The sequence below is a fragment of the Physella acuta genome, unplaced genomic scaffold (genome assembly GCF_028476545.2).
Source record: "Physella acuta isolate Inbredline_101_S28 unplaced genomic scaffold, ASM2847654v3 ptg000388l, whole genome shotgun sequence".
NCBI lineage: Eukaryota > Metazoa > Mollusca > Gastropoda > Physidae > Physella > Physella acuta.
The window spans coordinates 53345-73865 of NW_026731907.1; the positions used below are offsets into that span (position 1 = coordinate 53345).

Below are 20521 nucleotides of genomic sequence, written 5' to 3' on the forward strand. Positions count from 1 at the left end.
AAATCTCTTCAATGTTACAGTTTGTCAAGTAGTTAGTAAGTAGAGCCATTTTCTTGTGAATTAAAAAATGATAAGAGTAAATAAAGTAGTTATAATTTGAATGAGATTTTTTTTTTACAACGGGAAATATAAAAATAACAATGTAATGTTAAATACAATATAAAAAGATCAGTAGGTAGATCATAAGTATATAATAATATGACACGAGTTGAAGTTTAAGAATTTAACTTAGCAAATAAAGTAAATTGTGATCCAGAACTTAAGGCACTCATACTTATCAATGTAAAATTCTCGTGCATTCTATGTTACAGTAGGTTATGTGAATAAATGTTTTTGTTTTGTTCTGTAAAACTACAAAAACATTGGAGAATATAAAAAGTATCAAAAAGTATAATTAATATACACAGGGCAGAGCATTTTTTTTTGTAAAATCATATTTATAAGAAAGGAGAAATTAAAATTGAACAAACATCCATCACAATTTCAAAAATATTCTCAACAATATACCATTGCTTAATTTATATAACAGAACTTTAATATTTCATTGTCTAAAACTAAAAATGACAATAGATATATATAAAATACTGAGTTAAAGTTAAAGTTTTCAAATAGTAATGTCAGGTACCTGACGTAGGTTGAGAATAGAAGTGTCTGTGTATGGAACACATGCCCAAGACCAAAAAACAAAGTGTCCATCTGGACCTTTAGTTTTAAAAAGATTTAAAAAGAATAAAAATACATTTCAAGCCAAACCAATACAGCGTTTATATGTAGTCTAAAATTACTCAGTTTGTACTTTGTAATATCATGTTGACATTGAGATTCTGTATAAGAGAAGTAACAAAGAAAATAACTAAATATTCTCTTCTTCAGAAACTGGCTGTAACTTAAATCTGATTGGTTCCTTAGGTACCAAAGTCCCTGTGTAATCCTCCAACTCCAGTACCTCAGGGGTGACACTGACTAACTTAACATGCCTTAGAATGTTAACCAATGCTATTTTTAGCTCCAGCATGGCTAGTCTAATCCCCAGGCACTGTCGAGGACCGAACCCGAAGGGTATAAATGTTAACGGATTCTCTGCTTCCGTGGAACCTTCTAGAAATCTTTCAGGTTTGAAGACATCAGGCTCAGGGAATGACTCTGGGTTCCTGCTTATAACTCCCAGGGGGATAAGGATGCTGCATTTACCTGGTATGGGTATGCCGTTCAGCTCAATAGGGTTCTCACACTTCCTCGACAGGAGGTGCACTGGAGGGTACAACCGCAGTGTCTCGTTAATAGCAGCTTCCATATACTTCAATCCGTGACAGTTTTCATAATTTGGCTCATCCTTGCCAAGAACAGTTTTAATCTCTTGCACAATTTTATTCTGGACTTCGTGATTTTTTGACAACTCATAGGCCAAAAACTGGAGGGTGGTTGATGTTGTTTCATAACCAGCAATAATAAATACAATACACTGTCCAACTATTTCATCTGAAGACAGATGTTTCGCTCCGATAACTTCACCCTCCTCTGCCTCTGCATTAATCAACAGCTGTAGGAAATCCACATGTTTGCCATCAGGCTGGTCTTTCCTTTCTTTTATCAGCCTAGAAACATTTTTTTCAAAAAATCTTATCTCTCTTCCAGGGAAATAACCCACTCCGAAAAATTTAAAAATGTGTCCAAGAAATGGAAAAAGACCTATGGTTATAATTATCAGCTGCAAGGTTTTTTTAAATGTCATTAAATTTTTAGCATTGACGATAAATGGTTGATCAAAGTGTTCTTGTGAATTGGTATCCAGTCCAAACGCAACCCCGCAGATAACATCCAGAGCATAAGCTCCAAAAACTTGCTTTGCCTCTGGCTGCTTGCCATTCAAAGCACAGGATTTCAAATTCTGGCCCAGGTGTCCCGCTGTTAAATTAATATAATGGGTGAGTTGCTTGAGTTTGGCGCCGCTAAATGTTGGGGACATAATTCTTCTGATGCGCTTCCAATTCGCTCCATCTTCAAAGAAAACTCCTTTTTTCAGTGCTGGCTGCTGTAGATATCCATCACCAAAAAAGTAGCGATCAGCAAAGTTGTTGAAATCTTTAACAAACACCTGTTTAAGAGCTGCTGTGTCTGTGATGACTAGAAGTGGGTCTCGGAATTTATAAATCCCAAAAATTTTCCCATATTTTTTCTCCCAGATCTGTATGGTGTTCTGTGTTCCAACTTTAGTGTCAAACATTGAAAAAATGTTACCGAAAAATGGAACTGGCGGGGGTCCTTCAATGTTTCTTTCTTTCCAAATATGAAATGTGGAAGTTCCATACCTGAAATAAAAATACTTGGTTAGGACCTACTGGTTATCTGAAATATTTAGTTTTCTTAAAGTTGTTTTTTTTTTGCATGCTTATTAACCCAAAAGTTTTATGTTCAGATCCAAGGCTCGAGTCAATAGGATGTCCATGAGCCCATCTACTATCTAGCTCTGCTAGGTACCTAACTATTTTTGTATAATTTGTATTATCCTATAACTTATAACTATCAATATCATTAATCATTATCCTGTCATACATTAACAGTCATATATGCCAAAGTCAAAGTGGTAAACTCAACTAAACTCAACTTCATTTGGCATTTGAGGTCCTTAGCGGCTTAGCGTAGGCTCTATCTGCCATCTTGTATTCAACGGTCAACGAAATTGATGGAACTATTTTATAGGCTTAATAAATATTATGATAATTTAATGAAAATGAATGCAGCATCTAGATCTGATCTAGGCCAAATTCAGTAATTGTAGCCTGATTCAGTAGAAATTCTTAAAATAAAAATATCTAATATCTATTATCTAGTCTAGGCCTAGATCTAGTTATGCCTAAAAAATATTTAAAATCGACAATAAATTTTAGTTATTTTAAAAATATTTTTTAGATCTAGATCGATCTAGCTAAGCTAGATTCTAGACTCTACTGAGTGTCTAATACTCTTAGTCAGTCTTACTTACTTAGTAGTATTCTTGTCTTAGTCCTTAGTGAGTCTTGTCTTAGTCTTGTTAGTTTAACTTTAGTTAATAGTTAGGCCTAGTAGTCTAGTAGTTAGTACTAGATCTAGATCTAGTAGTAGTTACAGTTAGTAACTCTGGACTCTAGACTAGAACTACTTACATGTATAATAATATAATCAACAAAGGTAACAATACAATCCATAAAGAACAATTATCCAATAAGGTCCAGAATACGAATTCCATATTTTATGCGACTAGAAACATTAAGATGCAAAGAGATAAGATTACGAAGATCTACGGCTTGGACTTTAAGATTGTTTATGTAACTAAGTTGAAAAGAGTGGTCACCCTATTTGACGAGAAAAATAAAACTTCACTAAAACACAGGAAAGAGACATTTATTAATTTTATAAAAAAGAAAAAACTAAAACATAAGTCTGCATTTTGTATTTGTTATTCATTTATAAATAACCATTTCAAATAACTGCATATGACTGGATTTTTTAAATCAGTTACAATTCTCAATTATTTTGGCATTTATAAACTAGCCTAGTTTGACTTATCAGTGATCATGTGTGTGTATGTATGTCTGTCCATGCAAGTCCGTGTGTGTAGGCGATTTCATGAGATTGTATTGCTCTTACTAATCAAATCATCTGGTTTTATTATCGTTTTGTTTATCAATGCATTCGAAAGTTTGTTATTATAAAGGTTTTTTTTAATATTTATTTTATTTATTATTTACTCTTTTAGTGATTGATTCTTAATGAAGTCATCACCACATATAATGAAATTATTTCCTTTAAAACCTAATCACTACTTTGCGATATCTAAAAGACATTTATCTGCCTCTTCTAAATATCTGTGGTTGCTCTCAGCCAAAAAACCAAGCATATATGTGATCAGAGGCAAAGCGAGGAGGGGGGGGGGAAGCGGGGGTGCAGACCGCACCGGGTGACACCATTTAGGGGGGGTGACACCAAGGCAAAAAATAGCAAAATATATAGAGGGGGGGTGCAAATCGATAGTTTGAGGGGGGTGAAAATCGAAAATTTGAGGGGGGGGGTGCAAATCGAAAATTTGAAAGTTTGTCCACCATTAAGTGCCGCACCCGACCTCACTATGCCACTGTATGTGTGTGGTCAATAGTGGGAGATTAATCTTGTTATCTCCCCTTTCATTAGGAAATTTACTCATTTTTAATTACTAAGTTAAATCATTATAGATTAAAAATTAGATACTCATGTGTTGTCTTCAGACATGAATATATCTGTAAACTTTAAATGAAATCGCTGCATAAGAAATGGGTCACAATTGTGACAAACAACCCTTGAGAACTAAAGAAATGATTATAAAGTAAAGTAAAGTTTCCCTTTCAAACCTGACGGTCTAAGGGGCAAGTGAAGTAGAGTTCACTTGTTTCTGTGACCTCGGCATATGAAGAGATAGTGTGGTCAGCACTATGCCCAGCCGCATTTACTTTCCCTAACGTCAGTTAGGTACCCATCAGAGTTGGGTGGACTCAGGGACGGTCTACTGACTTGAACCCGGATTCGAACTCAAGACTTACGGGTTAGCAGTCCAGCTCGCTAGACCACTCCATCCCTTAAAGAAATGATTATAATGATGATTATCACTTTACATAATTTCAAAATATCCTAAGAAAATTTTAAACCTCTTTAATATGTTAACAAAAAAATTAGTGTATATATTGAGTTTCAACTGAAATAAGCAGAAACAAACTAATTTCTTGAGGAAATCAGTAAAACAACTATTTTATCACACTGTGATGTTATTTGGTATTTTCCTATAAGTATAGCTCATTTGGTGAACACTAAATATAACTCTGAACTATAATTAATAAATAAGGGTTACAACTGAAAAGTAATATTCAAGAAACCCAACTAAATACTTTTGTATGATATTCGATATATTTTGAAACATCAATCTTAGGCTTATTAAAAGCAAATGACAAGAACTGATTTTGTTTTAAATTTAAATTTATTTCTATTTTAAATATACAAAAAAGTAGTATTTAAATTATTGTGCAAAGAAATATACAATAAGTCAGTAGGTAATATATTTACATGCAGAAATAGATTAACTAAAAGAACAAATTTGTGTTTACACAAGCATAAGATATCTAGACTTCATTGAAGTTTTATTTAAAACTTGTTATAAGACATTATCCAAATAGCAATTTTTATATTTTAAATAATTACAAGTGCATATATTGTAAGCAAAACTGTGTTCTTTGAGTTACACAATTGTGATTTAAGGCCATTTTTAAAAATTAAAGTAAGTTGGAATCTGTATTTAGCAAAAGGTATTCATTTGGCTTGCTCGCTTCACTTTTTATGAGGTCACCTGGAATACATAAACAATAAAGCTTTGCCTTTAAAAGATACTTTTAAAAAAACTGTAACAAAAATGTGTATGCTAGATAAACAAGCAGTTTTAGAAGCATAACATTTTAAAAAATGTATTTAAATGTAATTATTTCTTTGATGAATATAAAAATAATGTAACGAGAAATATTCTCCTAGTACCTGACAGATAAAGGAAATGGGTGACTAGTGCTATCTGTAACTCCTCTTTCATATTCATCTACATCTGCCAGGTCCTCATCGAGAGCAAGAGTCAAGTGTTGGAGGAAAACATCTAATGCCTGTTTGGATGATGGAATTTAAATGCAATATTTATTAATGTATTGTTTTGCAGGAAAATAGAAATTAGATACAACACTGATCACTCTGCTACTTCTTAACAGGAGTGACCATTCATTATAATATTGAAGGGAATTTCATTCAACAAAGTTATATGTGTCAACATGTTAGGCGCCAAATAGCTTGCTGCTTCCAAAGTCTTTGTCCACGCCAGGACAATCTGCAAGGTAGAAGTTGTTTGATTTTGGAGTTCTCTCTCTTAGATGGGTTGCTGTCTCCAGTCAGGGCTGGACTGAACAGACCGGCAAAAATCCTAGTGGGACCCCAGGAATATTCGTCTAAAAGGCCTATTAATGCTTTGCTTTTAAAAAAAAATTGTTTCTATTTCTCCATTTCATCCTTTCCTTCATGCCATGACGTTAAACTATTACTGGTAGCAAAAACATTAGTAAGACTGATTGAGAAAAATTGCACAATGAAAATTTCTATTTGGAGCTTCATCTGCCCTCTACATTGAAATAATACTCTTCGTCAACCTTGCTATTATAGTAATAATGCCTGTATTCAACCTTTCTACATGTTTATTTGATAACTATTAACCTTTTTGATAAAAGTGTTACTCACAACATCAGAAACCACTTTTTCATGAAGTTTCTGTAAAGGCTTGCACTGCAGAGTTTTTTCCCTTTGTTTGTGGACATTGAAAATCTGTGCTAGGCTGGTGTTGAAGATCATATCTATGGAACAATTTAGTAAATTTTATTGAAAACTATCACAAAAAAGTTAAATGGTGCTGACCCATTCTATGTGGAGCAATTAAAAGCATATTAAAAACTATCCCAAATAATTGTGGAACAATTTTACAGAGCATAATAAAAACAATCCCAAAAAATTGCGTAACATTTTAGAAGAGCATAATAAAAAAATATCCCAAAAAATTGCTGGACAGTAGAGCGCTTGATTGCTAACCAGAGGGTCTCAAGTTCGGATCAACAGACTTGAGACTTAATAGTCTCTGAATCCACCCAGCTCTGATGATTACCTGACTCATGTTAGAGAAGGAAGTATTGACCCTATTTTCACTTTCTATGCCATGATCACAAAAACAGATTAACTTATCTTCATTTGCCCTACTGACCATGAGGTCTGAAAGGATAATCACAAAACGTATAAGCTTTGGGTTTATTTCTACCTCTGGTACCCTATATTATTAACTAATGTGATTTATAATGTGTTTTGACTTCTCCAGATAGTACTGTACGCTCCTATTTATGTGCTACCCATATGAGAAAACATGCACACCATCTAAAAATTTGTTGTGGTGGTCAGTTTCAGCCCACAGATGACCGTGCTGTGACATCATCTTTAAGAGATATTCCATGATAACTGTGTCCGTCAGCTTCTCTCTAGCGTGGGTGCTGACCTGTGAAAACAAACAAAAAAACAACATCAACCAACTGAACTTAGCAAAGCTACAACATCCTCAAGGAGGTCAAGCTAGTGATAGATTAGTTGTTTAATGAAAGCTGATCTAAGTCATTACTGCACCTCTAAGACTAATACTTATGCATATTATCAATAAAGTGAGATACTTGGCATTCTATTGAATGATTCAATGGGTTGACAGAGTATGAAACAAATCATGTTTCCTACCATTCTACAGAATGTAAAAAATTGTAGTTGGTGAAGAGCTTATTCCCTCTAGAACATTTTTTAAGCCTAGCACTTAATCTAACCCTAACTATAAGTATAACCTTATCCAAATTATATTACTTTTTAATTAGGTTTACATTAAAGGTTAGGATTAGGCTCAATTTGTGACAGTCAGGCAGATTATTACATAAGGCAGAATTTTAGGCAGGGGAGGGGGTTTGATATATAAGGGTAATTAATTCTTCTTCTATAGCAGTGGTTCTTAACCTGGGTTTGATCAAACCCCAGAGGTTTGGTGAGTCAGTCTCAGGGTTCGGCAAAGGTCAAGACACACACACGACTCATATTTTTCATGTTGATTTTGTCAGTGCAGATGATAGAACTATTAAGGGTTCTGTGAATATGCATATGAAACTGGTGGGGTTTTGGCACCTCCATAAAGGTTGAGAACCACTGTTCTAGAGGGGTGATCAGCGAGAGGGGATATTGACAGGGCAAATGGTTGACTTTCCGCCTATCAATTAACTTATCGCTCCATAGCTGTCTAATGTAAAACACCTCGTAAATTTTTATGGTGTTTCTAAGTATAAAATTGTATGAGATATTTAAAGAACAAGATAAAACAAAACCCCACTCACTTCTTTGAATTCCCTCCTCAAGACTTTATCATCATAGTACTGTATTGTTTCTCTTGCGATAACTTCAGCTTCTTCTTTCACCTCTGAACTGATGACCTCAGAGTCAATGAAGTCCTCGGCAATTATGTCAAAAGTCAACTCTTCAAGCTAATAAAAATATCAAATATCAGAATTAAGTGGCTTTTATAATGAATCAATTACTATTGTAGCTTTTATAAAAAATGTTAAATTGTATTTAATTTTCATTCTTATTATTTAAATGACTTTTTTTCAAGGTCAAACCAGTAGCAAAGTAACTCAGTGTCTTCATAAATGAGTTTATTAGACCTACAAAAATAGCGTCTAAATTTCACATAAAATAGTATATTCTTAGGCCATCTGTAAAATTATCTTGGACTCATAATAAAAGGCAATATTAGGTCAACACGAAAGAGTATCTAAGACCTATAGAAAATAGTGTTTTAAGCCTATACTAAAAGAGTATCTTATGCTCAAAGAAAATATTTTAAGCATACACTTAAAAAGAGTATATAAAGCCCAAAGAAAATAGAGTTTTACGCCTATACTAAAAGAGTATCTAAGGCCCACAGAAAATATTAAGCTCACAGGAAGAATATCTCTAGTCCAAAATAAAAGTGCATCATAAACCCAAGAAAAATAGCACCAGGCTCACAATAAAAAAGGATTTTAAAAATTCTAAAAAAAAAATCTCACCAGCTCTGGCCCTATCTCCATCATATGGTCATGAAGTAAACTATTTATGACGCCCGTTGAGAACTCCGTCTGCACGTAATCCTCCGCTATCTCTATGACAGAGGACCTGACGATGTCCCTGGCCCCCATCCTCACAGCATCTTCTATGAGGTCAGAGAGAAACTTCTCCAGGGGATCTTCCTGTAGGAGCTTCTCATCAATGTAGCTGAAAGGAAATTCTTTAATGTCAGCAGATTGAAGGAGCTTCTCATCAATGTAGCTGAAAGGAAATTCTTTAATGTCAGCAGATTGAAGGAGCTTCTCATCAATGTAGCTGAAAGGAAATTCTTTAATGTCAGCAGATTGAAGGAGCTTCTCATCAATGTAGCTGAAAGGAAATTCTTTAATGTCAGCAGATTGAAGGAGCTTCTCATCAATGTAGCTGAAAGGAAATTCTTTAATGTCAGCAGATTGAAGGAGCTTCTCATCAATGTAGCTGAAAGGAAATTCTTTAATGTCAGCAGATTGAAGGAGCTTCTCATCAATGTAGCTGAAAGGAAATTCTTTAATGTCAGCAGATTGAAGGAGCTTCTCATCAATGTAGCTGAAAGGAAATTCTTTAATGTCAGCAGATTGAAGGAGCTTCTCATCAATGTAGCTGAAAGGAAATTCTTTAATGTCAGCAGATTGAAGGAGCTTCTCATCAATGTAGCTGAAAGGAAATTCTTTAATGTCAGCAGATTGAAGGAGCTTCTCATCAATGTAGCTGAAAGGAAATTCTTTAAAGTCAGCAGATTGAAGGAGCTTCTCATCAATGTAGCTGAAAGGAAATTCTTTAATGTCAGCAGATTGAAGGAGCTTCTCATCAATGTAGCTGAAAGGATATTGTTTAATGTCAGCAGATTGAAGGAGCTTCTCATCAATGTAGCTGAAAGGATATTGTTTAATGTCAGCAGATTGAAGGAGCTTCTCATCAATGTAGCTGAAAGGATATTGTTTAATGTCAGCAGATTGAAGGAGCTTCTCATCAATGTAGCTGAAAGGATATTGTTTAATGTCAGCAGATTGAAGGAGCTTCTCATCAATGTAGCTGAAAGGAAATTCTTTAACGTCAGCAGATTCATTTAGTTTACAATATGAATGTTCTGATATATGTTTGATTAGGCAAATTGGTTGTGGGACGGAGTGGTCTAGCTGTAGAGAGCTGGACTGCTAACCCGTAAGTCTCGAGTTCAAATCCGGGTTCAAGTCAGTAGACCGCCCCTGAGTCCACCCAACTCTGATGGGTACCTAACTTATGTTAGGGTAAGTAAAGGCGGTTGGGCATAGTGCTGACCACACTATCTCTTCATATGCAGAGTTCACAGAAACAAGTAAATCTACTTCACTTGCCCTATAGACCTTCAGGTTTCAAAGGGAACATTTTTTAAAAAAAGGCAAATTGGTGCGCATTAATGCTGGTGTAGGGTATATTGAACGAGTTAAAAAGATATGTTTCAGTGTGGGATTGTTGTTGCCAGGGAAGAAGTTGAAAGTACTCTTGCACTTACTGGTATAAAACAAAATGATTTAAGAACTAATTAACATGTTAGCAGGCCATACCAGGGGCTGATTTTTATGGTTAGAATTTCTACCTTAATCCTTAGTCTAATTAATTCAAACCTAGAATATGAACCTGACATCAACAGAAAGGTGTATTGTTCTAACTATTAATTGTATAGAAACCTAACAGTTTAACCCCAAAAACTATATGATCAAATTAATGTTAATATCTGACTTCATAGCTATAAGAATAAACCGGGAGTGATCTCCCCTAAACTTTCTCGAATATTCTAATATAACACTAAAAATAGAATATAATCTCGTAGAAAAAAGAAATGCACACCAAGTGAACGCTAAATAAAGATGTGCATAATAGTGCGCAATATTATTAGTACTTTATAAATTTACATGCGTTTTTGAGAAATCGGAAGTAGCGTAAATAAGTACTTCCGATAAACGGAAATTACTCAAAATTTGACAGAAGGTAGAGAATTAGATCTTCTACTTACATATCAAATTTCATTTATCTATCTGAAATAGAACTCAAGTTATAGGCTTTTGAAAAATTCAAAGTAGAAAAAGTACCACTTCCGGTTATCGGAAATCGCTCAAAAGTTAATACGGATCTACGATTTTGATAAAATACTTATATATGAAATTTCATCAACCTAGCTGTAACGGTACTCAAGTTATCGTGTTTACACACGGACACACACACGGACAGAATTGGATAATCCAGTTTTTCCAACTCCATTACGCATAAAACACCAAAATTTTTATATATCTGAGTTTATAATTTTTGCCCGATTAAAATAAGTCTTCTATATCCCAGATGTGATGAAGGACTGTGGAGTAAAACGGTGAAAACTGTCCAAATTTAATGTGATTTTTGTGCACGATTACAAGACTTTCTCTATACTTCGTATATACGAGAAAGTAAAAACTAGGTGTTTTTATACTTCAATGAATATCTTTATTGCTAACACATAAGGCCTGGGCATGAGTTTTTAAGCCTTAATAAAAATAACATTTGACTTTTTCAAAATAAACAAGACTTGACCATCTTAATTTTAGAAATAGTTTTTAAAAATCATAGACAATTTTAATTTTACTGTGGCTATGTAGATAATGATATTCCAATAAACGAATTGAGTGTGGTCAAAATGTTTTTAGTGTAAAGTTTTATATGAAATCAAGACATCCTTTTCATTTGTTGAATTTTATTAGAATTGCATTTTTTAAAGTAAAGTTTATTATGGAATCTAGTCAACTACTCATTTGTTGAGTTTAACAGTAGGGCTATGTTTTTTAAAGTTTAACATGGAATCAAATCAACCTACTCATTCGCTAACTCTGAAGCAGTTTCCCTGACAATTTCAAGAGCCATTTCAGCCACATGGTCAGACAGTATATCCTCACATGTGTAGATGGATGGCAAAAACAATGGGTGGTCATAAGGCTGAAAAAAAAAAAGGAATCAAATGCAAATACAAAACTAATATCCATTTCATGTTTTATACTTTTCTGGGAAAATCAACACAAGACAATATATTTTTAGATAACAATTAACAAGCACTTCAAATTTTCAACTTATAAATGCATAACTTAGTCAAACTAATTTAACTTAAGTTGGTCCAATATTACTTTCTACAGGATGAAAACAGAGGCGTAGCGAGGGGGGGGGGGGTGGGTGAGGACGACATATGTCCCCGGGCGCCGACCTTAGGGGAGTGCCAAAATGGGTTGATGGGTTGGAAAAACAAATTGAAAGTTTGAGGGGGGAGGGGGGGGGGTTGCAAATCGAAAGTTTGTCCCCGGGTGCAGGGAAGGGTCGTTTTGCCTCTGGATGAAAAAAATGCAGTCATTAGTGGCTCTTATTATATACAAGAAAATATTTTTGACCAACCGTGCATTATTTACATAAAAGATAGGCAACCAACAGCAGATATGTGATAGCCGTCAAAAGCAGCTCATTTGTAATGAAAAATGTTTCCCAACCAATGACTTAATTTAGTGACAGCGTGTTGGTATGGTAGAGCATTGAATGCTCATCAAAAAAGTCCCGGCTTGAGTATATAAGTCCCTAAGTCCACCCTGCTCTGATGGTTTCTAGACTTAAGGTAGGCAAAGTAAAGGTGGCTATGCATAGTGCTGAACAGTGTTTCTTCCAGACTTTTTTCTCCGGTGGATGGGGGGGTAGGGGAGTCACGGACATTGTTAAAACTATATATATTTTCTTCAATTTCTATATAAATTTAATTCGCTCTGAGGGTGGTAGACTTTCTTCAGGGGGTCAGGGCCCCCGAATAGATGTCTGGAAGAAACTCTGATGCCAAAGTCACAGAAACAGGTGAACTCTACTTCACCTGCTCCAAAAGGACCGCAAGGCTTGAAAGAGTACTTTACTTACTATTTATTTATTTTCACGAGAGATATCTAATTGTGACCAGCCATCCATTTAACTTCATGGGCAAGGTGAAACTTTGACCTACCATATATTTAATTTCATGAAGAATATCAATGAGAAAATCAGGCAACAGATCTGTATTCAGACAGTCATCAATGAACCAGTTGCAGAAATCACTGGCAAACAGAGGATGGTTCTTCCAATGGGCCAGAGCTAACTTCATCTGGTGACATGACAACAATAAAAAAAATGTGTTAAATGTACTATGCAACACATGAAGCATTTTCAGAGGGTGGTACATTTCAATCTGGGTTCAAGTCAGTAGAACGTCCCTAAGTAAATCCAACTCTGACGGGTACCTAACTCATGTTAGGGAAAGTAAAGGCTGATTGAGTTAAATGATTCAGTGTCTCAGAGAAATGTAGACATTTTTTTAAACTTTTAAAATAATTCTAAGGCAGTTTAAAATAATAGATAATAAAAATCTTATGCCTTTAAAAAAAAAATAAATAGAAAAGTTACTATTATTGAGAAATAAAATAAGTCTTGTGTTAAGTTTGTGAAAAATATAATGAAAATCCTTAATTTTTTATTCACACAGACAATAAGTCCAAAACTACTACACATTACAAAACATTACACTAAAGTAAAAACTAAAGGGGTGAAGCAATGAATGTACAGCTGTCTTTTCATTGTTAGATTATGAACACTTCATAACATTCATATATTGTAGCCATAGCCCACATGGCCTGATAAATATACTGGACACAGGACTCACATTTTCATCTTCCTCCTCCGTTTCTTCTGTTTCCTCCAGATCCTGCTGGAACATGACTGTTGGCACCATGGGGTACGCCGCAGGGTACACAGGTACTGAATGGTGAACAGGTGAGATCATTTTCTTTTTCCGCACAGGTATGCCGGAGCGAGAGACCTTTCTTGGGTACTTTTGTGAGGTACTTTTAGAAAATTGGGCACTGAAAGTATTGGTGATTTTAGAAAAACTAACCATTAATGTAAAAATAAAATATCATTTCAGAACATGCAGCATTTCAATTAGCATACAGATATGAATAAACCAGTTTGTTTACTTTTTTTATAAAGCGTTTAAATAAATCTTAATAGTGCTTGAAATAGGTCTACAAAAATATAATGAACAATACAAAAACTTTAATTTGGGTCATAGATTCATAAGGCCTAACATATTTCCTTTTAGAATTCAAGCAATTTCAAATTCTCAAAAACCCCTGACAATCTTACTATAAAAGTAAGAAAGAATTAAAAATAAAACTTACTTATTCTTATTTTTTCTTGCCCCAGCAGGTGGAGGGGGGTAGTACAATGAGTAAGGTGCTCCATATATAACTTGCGGATGGAGATACATGTTTGGGGGATACGGCTGAGGTTTGTAAGGCTGAGGTTTGTATCTCTTTGATACAGAGTTCCTATGCCTGTGCTTTTTCCTAACTGGTTCTATTTTTTCTTCCTCGTCATCATCGTCATCTAGGTAGTCATCATCATTGCTGCTTTCTTCACCCCAGCTGTCATAATCTGGTGTTCTGTGGATACAGATGTTACACAAAATTAACATGAACTCACGCATGATAAATATATTTTTGTTTATGCAAATATAAATGTTAACCTGAATATTAAATAGTAATATGTGTAGTAATTGTTTTGTCGTTTTAGGTTAAAAATCTTATAAGTTCTAGTTTCCTTTTCTTAGTGTAACATATAATTTAACAAGAAAGCTTTGGTCATTAAAATTAAATTTTATCACATTAAACAAGCTTACTTGGGCAGAAAAGCATTTTTTGCCCTAACGGGAGGAATCTTTTCAAATTTGCTTTTATAAACACCATTTACAGGAACTTTAGTTGCCTTAGCAGGCTCAGGACTTAATCTATCAAAGAGAGAAAGCAAATAGCTTAAATCAATGAAAAAAAAAAAAAACAACAACATGAAATAAGAAGTAAAACAAATAATAGTTTTTTTGCCAATTTAATTAAACAGTATTTTTTTTCTACAGATAATACAAACAGTAAAATTAACAATTTAAGTTTAATAAAATATTATTGCTGATTTATTATTATCTATATATATAATTCTCTTCTTCGAGCCGTTAGAAAACAAGCTGCAAGCGTGCTCCCTAACATCCCCACCCCTACATGATCTTAGTGAGCTGTGGTTCACGCTATGTTTACCTTCGTGGAGTTGGGTTTAGTGATGGCTATTAGGGGCAGATAATTTAGTTTGAAACGATTTTAAACGTGGGGGGGGGAGGAAGGGGGGGGGGGGGGGGGTTATGGTCCTTAACGAGCTACTTATAGTGTTTTAAAGAAATATTTTCAGTGTCCGCGTTGGTACTGTCGAATTCACAAATTATGAATTACTGAAAAGTAGAAAAAACAACAACTAAATAGCGGCGTATGATACGCCGCGGGCCGGCTCGTTAATAATTAATGCACATCTCAATAACACAAAATAAATCCAACAATTTCCACTTAATAACAAATTACTTTGGAAGGTAAGGAGACGGAGTTCTACGGTATTTTCCGTAAGGAGGATGAGTTGACTTTTTCTGTGTTTGCTTCCTTATACCTCCTACTGGAGTAAATTTTGGACGAGATTTTTTTCTTGAGACCAAATCCTGGCGGATCTTTACCAGCCTTGACAAGAGAAAATATATGTATAATACAATTCAAATCCAAAAGGCATTTTTGCTTTAAAAATATTAATAAGAGAAAATATAAATTAGGCAATACATTAAGAAACATGTTAAATAAATAACAATTTGCCCAAATAAATTAAATAAATATAATAATAATATGAAACATTCTACTTTCTTTCAGTCAACTTGCAAGAATGAAGAATCAAAGGAACAAAGTTTTGTTAAAGTTTATTATTTATGAACGTAAAAAAACATTAATATAACGGTAATGAATAACAATACTAGTTAGTTAGTTACCAAACAGCAAACACCATTTAAAATCGTATTTTATTAAGCTCTTTTGCCAAAGTAATAACCAAAATTGACAACATTAAGACCAGACTCAAACATGGGAGCAAAAAAATTGCAGAAGGTTCAAGGGGCCATGAAAAAAAAACAACTTACGAATCTTGATGTTCTTTCCAAAATGATTCTTTTTGAAGTTCTTCTACATAACCAGTCATCTTTGTCTTTAGCTATAAAATTGACTTATGTCCAAAAATGGTGTTGTTTCTATGTATTTTATTTAGAAATTAGGAAATATATTAGTATAATATTGATTTTGTGCAAGGACAGTAACACAACAGTCTATTCAAGTACATGGATAACAATCAAGTACATGGATAAAAAAAATTCTATGAGGTGTAATTTTCCATAAAATCCTCAAGATAATTAACTTAATTCATTTTTAAGATTTAATAATAAAATAAATAGGCTTGTAGCCTATAGGCCTAAATAATAATATATAATAATAAATTAATAATTGATTGAACAGGGAACACCAAAGGGGTGAATGCATACCTTACTGCTCATTAAATTAATACATTGAACATTGGACTTGTTGGTAAAATTAAATCTAATTGTATGATGAACACACTTCTTCGTTCTGCATTAACCGTTTCCCATTTTCTTTTGTCATGTAAAGAAATCGTATCTTCACTTTCAATTTTGTAAGTCCAGCAACCATCAAACAACACACTTTCACAACTTTGAACTTTCACTAACTTTAACTTAACGAGTCTTAGCTGAAAGCCAAATATTATTTAGTTAAAACAGTATGCGTAAAGAATTTAGGTTGATTTTTGTGTTTATTTTTAGTCCAATGTATTAAGATGACACATTTTAAAACAGATGACTGAGGTTTAAATAATGCCTGTGCCATTGAACAAAAATATGCATTCGAGTTCAGCCATATTGTTTACATGTTGATACGGAAAAGAGGAACTACGTCACACTTTTTAAACACGCATTCGCCTAAAAATTAAATTATCATTAGTTTATTATTATAATTCATAAAATATGATTTCGCTGTGCACTCTAACAATAACATCTAGATTCTAGATCTAGATCTAGATCTATTCTACACGTAGGGGGACTAAATTTCCGAGTGTTTCGAACGCTGGTTGAAGTATTTATTTTGTATATAAATTCTATACAGCTGCTAACCCGAAAAGTCTCGAGTTCCAAATCAAATCCAGGTCAGAGTCAGTATCAGTATCAGTGTTTCTTACAGACTTTTTTTTTCGGGGGGGGGGGGGGGGGGGGGCACTTGATATTTTTGGTGGGGAGGGGGGTGGACAACATTTTCCGGGGGGTGGGGTGGATACTGGTAAAAGTATAAGCTTTCTATATAAATTTTATTTCGTTCGGGGGGTGGGGGCGGTAGACTGGAAGAAACTCTGGTCAGTAGAGCTTCCCTGGGTCCGTTCAGCTCCCTTCGTATGTCGAGGTCAAGAAACATTTGAACTCTACTTCATCTGCCCAATTGAGGATTCTTTTGTGGGGAACGGGGCACTCTTTTTGTTTCCGGGTTGGTTACCTTTGATGCGATTTTCATGTACTGTTTAAATAAAATGTATAGAAAATATTTTCAAGTTCCTTTTTAAAAAAAAAAAATTGTCTTCACATTTCCTTACAGTTACATCAGGGATTCCCAAAGCCGCATCGTTCAGTGTTGTGCAATATGAGTTGAACGTGTTTGTTTTCACAAGCCGCTACCACTAATAAGGTAGGATAAACTAGGGTAATTAAATGTAGCCTATATGTATTTGTCTTTTGAGTTCTATATTATAAAAGTCTAGCCGAAACATATCACCACCACACACAGAAATCGTTTGGTAATGCTATAACAAAGACAAAAGGTTGACAGTAAACAGCGTTCGGTGTTCACTATAGAAACTAACAAATATACATACAACCTCCCCCCCCCCTTTTCACTAATCCATAGCAATGACCTATCGACCTATTATGGCATACGGCATTTGTTCTTTTAATGCTATAAAAAAAGACAAAAGGTTGACAGTAAACAGAGTTTGGTGTTCACTATAGAAACTACCAAATAAACAACCCCCTCCCCCCCTCCAATCCACAGCAATGACCGACCTCTCGACCTATAACATACGACTGTTGTTATTTTACGGTATGATCATTAGTATTGACATGTGCTCAGTGGCGTAGCGAGGTCGGGTGTCACCCGGTGCGGCACTTAATGGTGTCACCCCCCAGAGGCGTAGCAACCCTTCCCGGGGACAAACTTTCAAGTTTTCGATTTGCACCCCACCCCCCCCCCCTCAAGTTTTCGATTTGCACCACCCCTCAAACTATCGATTTGCACCCCCCTCCCCTCAAGTTTTTCTCTATATATTTTGCTATTTTTTGCCTTGGTGTCACCCCCCTAAATGGTGTCCGAAGTCCGCACCCCCGCCCCCCCCCCCCCTCGCTACGCCCCTGCATGTGCTAACCCGAAAGTCTCGAGAATTCAAATCTGAGACTTGAGTCCGTAGGCTGTCGAGTCTACCCAGCACAGATTCAAGTTAGGGAAAGTGAAGAAGTCTGGGCATTCAAGTGACTGCACTATCCTTTCATGTGCCCAGGTCACAGAAACATATGGGCTACTATATCTGCTCTCATACACCGCATGGTTCGAAAGGGAAACTTCACATCCGCTTCACATGTAACAATAGTCTTCGATTTAAAAATCAGCAACTATGTACTATTGCAACACATTAACTCTACTTTATCTGCCCCATTGGTTTTTTTTTGTTTATTTTTTTTTGGGGGGGGGGGGGATCTAGGACATAACCCCCCGTCAATTACCCCACGAACATCCCCCCCCCTCCTTGACATTACCCCCAGAGCTATTATCAAATTCAATTACCACCAAGCTCAAGAATCATGACTCTAACTCTATACCTAAAAATTACCTTAATCCTAACCTCCAGAAAAAGCCTAAACCTAAGTATTCACCTCAGCCTAAAACTTAACCCAACCCCAACCATAGACATTAGTTTAACCTTAACCTTAACCCTAACCTGACCCTAACCTTAACCCTAACTGTACCTTAAGCTATGACGGGGAGGGTAATGTCCTACTGGACGGGAGTAATTGACAGAAGGTAATTACTCCTGGGGATAATGTTGGGGGAGGGGGGGGGGGGTGAATGTCCGGGGGTAATTGACTGGAGGGGGGGGGTAATGCCCTGTTCCCGTGTTTAAGGCACAAACGGGAAGAAAATAATGATTTGTGTTTTTCGCTTTCTCTTTCCAGAGAACCCACAACTACAGCCGAGTGGATCTCTGTTCTACCGGTCATAACGGGATGGACAAGCACATGGCCAAGGAAGTTTTCAAATGTTTACAAGCCAACATGGACAGCTTCACCGACTTCACTGTCAACGTTGGCGACTTCCAGTTCGACTGTCACAAGTTTATCCTAAGTTCCTGCTCTGGTTTCTTCAACGCCCTCTTGCGGACAGATATGAAAGAAAAATCCGAGTCAAGCTGTACCTTAGTTGGGATCTCGCCTGATATATTTGATCTCATACTTGATGTTTTATACAAAGGGAAGAAGGTCCTAAACGAAGAGAATATGCTTGCAATGTGGCACGCGTCAAACCAACTTCAGATCGAATTTTTAATCTCGGCCTGTGAAAAATTCGTCAAGAACAATACAACATTGGAAAATTTCTGCGACGTCTATCAAGCAGCCAAATTGTTGGATTCAGCAGTCGTCATAGCAAAAGTGAAAGAATTATTGACGGAGAACTTTTCGGAAATTGCCGAATCAAATGATCTCACGCAACTTACCTATGACGATTTTTCAGACTTGTTAGAAAATATTCTGTTTTTTAATGCCGATTTAGTTGTGGACTTGGTCCTAAAATGGACCTGTTCAGATGACTCCTTTCTAACACCCGTGCCCTATAACAGTAACGGCAAGACAAGTACGTTCCTGACAGAGACGGATTCTGCGAGATGTAGGAAGATTGTAACGTCAACAAACGACAATAAAAACACAACACTCCGACGTTCATACCTGGGTCAACTCCTAGCTATAATTCCTCTTAAAAATACTAGCAACGCGTGTTTAACAAGTCTAATGAACAACAGATTTGTCATGGAAAATATTGACGCCATAACTATTGTCAACAAACTCGCGGCTTCAAGAGTAGGTTCCCCTGAAAACGAAAATAGCACACACCACTTGACTCCTAGCTCAACTAAGACTAATGGCTTCGGGTTAGCGTGTCTTAAATTAGACAGCGATGTCTTGGCTGATACACCTTACTTTCTTCTGGGGGTATTAGTCGCCGTTGTGATGTTCCTTATGTACACACACGTCATTTAACTGCTTTCCTTGACGGCCTTAAAAAGTCGTGGCTAAATCTTAAAGCATAATCTTTAAATTTGTTTTAGTTTTTCACTAAAGATATTATGTTATTTAATGCTTCTTCGAGTCGGCGACACGTCGGTGTAAATCAGTCGTTCTCAAATTGATGCACCCTGTCACCCATTTTAAAACTAAGTACCTTATCAAATAACACCATCACGTGAGACGTATAAATACAAAACAGGAGATAACACAAGTCTGATTTCAAATCTTCATACCATATTTAATTTTCCGGATATGGAACACGATGTTTGTAATCAAATTTGGTAAAAATTAAAAGTTGACAACGTTGATTTATTATCTTATTTTTAAATATTTCTAAAAGCTGTTAAATTCTTAAAGAAATTAATGTCTTGCCAACACATTAATTTTCTTGGTTGTTGTTCGCCGTGTGAAAGGTAAAATACATTACACAAAAAAAACATTGGTAGTAAATTTACCAACACAATATTGAATGAGTTCGGCTGAAGGGAGAACACCTTGATTTCCTAATTTGAATGTGTCTTGACTTGTAGTTTTATGAAGTTAGATCTAACTCTCAATCATTTGCAAAGAACTATC

General features: G+C 35.4%; 3 protein-coding genes across 4 annotated transcripts; 1 reads left to right on the forward strand and 2 right to left on the reverse strand.

Moving 5' to 3' along the window:
* Window positions 1-642: 642 nt before the first annotated feature.
* Window positions 643-3287, reverse strand: LOC131942106 (cytochrome P450 3A29-like). Its single transcript, XM_059301829.1, has 2 exons — window positions 3144-3287; window positions 643-2309 (listed from the first exon to the last, which is right to left on the reverse strand). The coding sequence occupies exons 1-2, from the start codon at window positions 3224-3226 to the stop codon at window positions 854-856; spliced, it is 1539 nt and encodes a 512-aa protein (XP_059157812.1). The 5' UTR covers window positions 3227-3287; the 3' UTR covers window positions 643-853.
* Window positions 3288-5278: 1991 nt separating this feature from the next.
* Window positions 5279-16422, reverse strand: LOC131942104 (uncharacterized). Its single transcript, XM_059301826.1, has 14 exons — window positions 16094-16422; window positions 15698-15805; window positions 15102-15251; window positions 14378-14485; window positions 13878-14141; window positions 13361-13559; window positions 12668-12805; window positions 11516-11634; window positions 8655-8859; window positions 7941-8087; window positions 6952-7072; window positions 6274-6386; window positions 5533-5651; window positions 5279-5350 (listed from the first exon to the last, which is right to left on the reverse strand). The coding sequence occupies exons 2-14, from the start codon at window positions 15754-15756 to the stop codon at window positions 5347-5349; spliced, it is 1746 nt and encodes a 581-aa protein (XP_059157809.1). The 5' UTR covers window positions 15757-15805; window positions 16094-16422; the 3' UTR covers window positions 5279-5346.
* Window positions 16423-17243: 821 nt separating this feature from the next.
* LOC131942105 (kelch-like protein 41) lies at window positions 17244-20249 on the forward strand. Of its 2 annotated transcripts, none has more exons than XM_059301827.1 (2): window positions 17244-17300; window positions 18839-20249. In XM_059301827.1, the coding sequence occupies exon 2, from the start codon at window positions 18890-18892 to the stop codon at window positions 19916-19918; it is 1029 nt and encodes a 342-aa protein (XP_059157810.1). In that variant the 5' UTR covers window positions 17244-17300; window positions 18839-18889; the 3' UTR covers window positions 19919-20249. The 2 variants fall into 2 exon arrangements, with proteins under 2 accessions (XP_059157810.1, XP_059157811.1); XM_059301828.1 differs by having other exon boundaries at window positions 17258-17315.
* The last annotated feature ends 272 nt before the right edge of the window (window positions 20250-20521 follow it).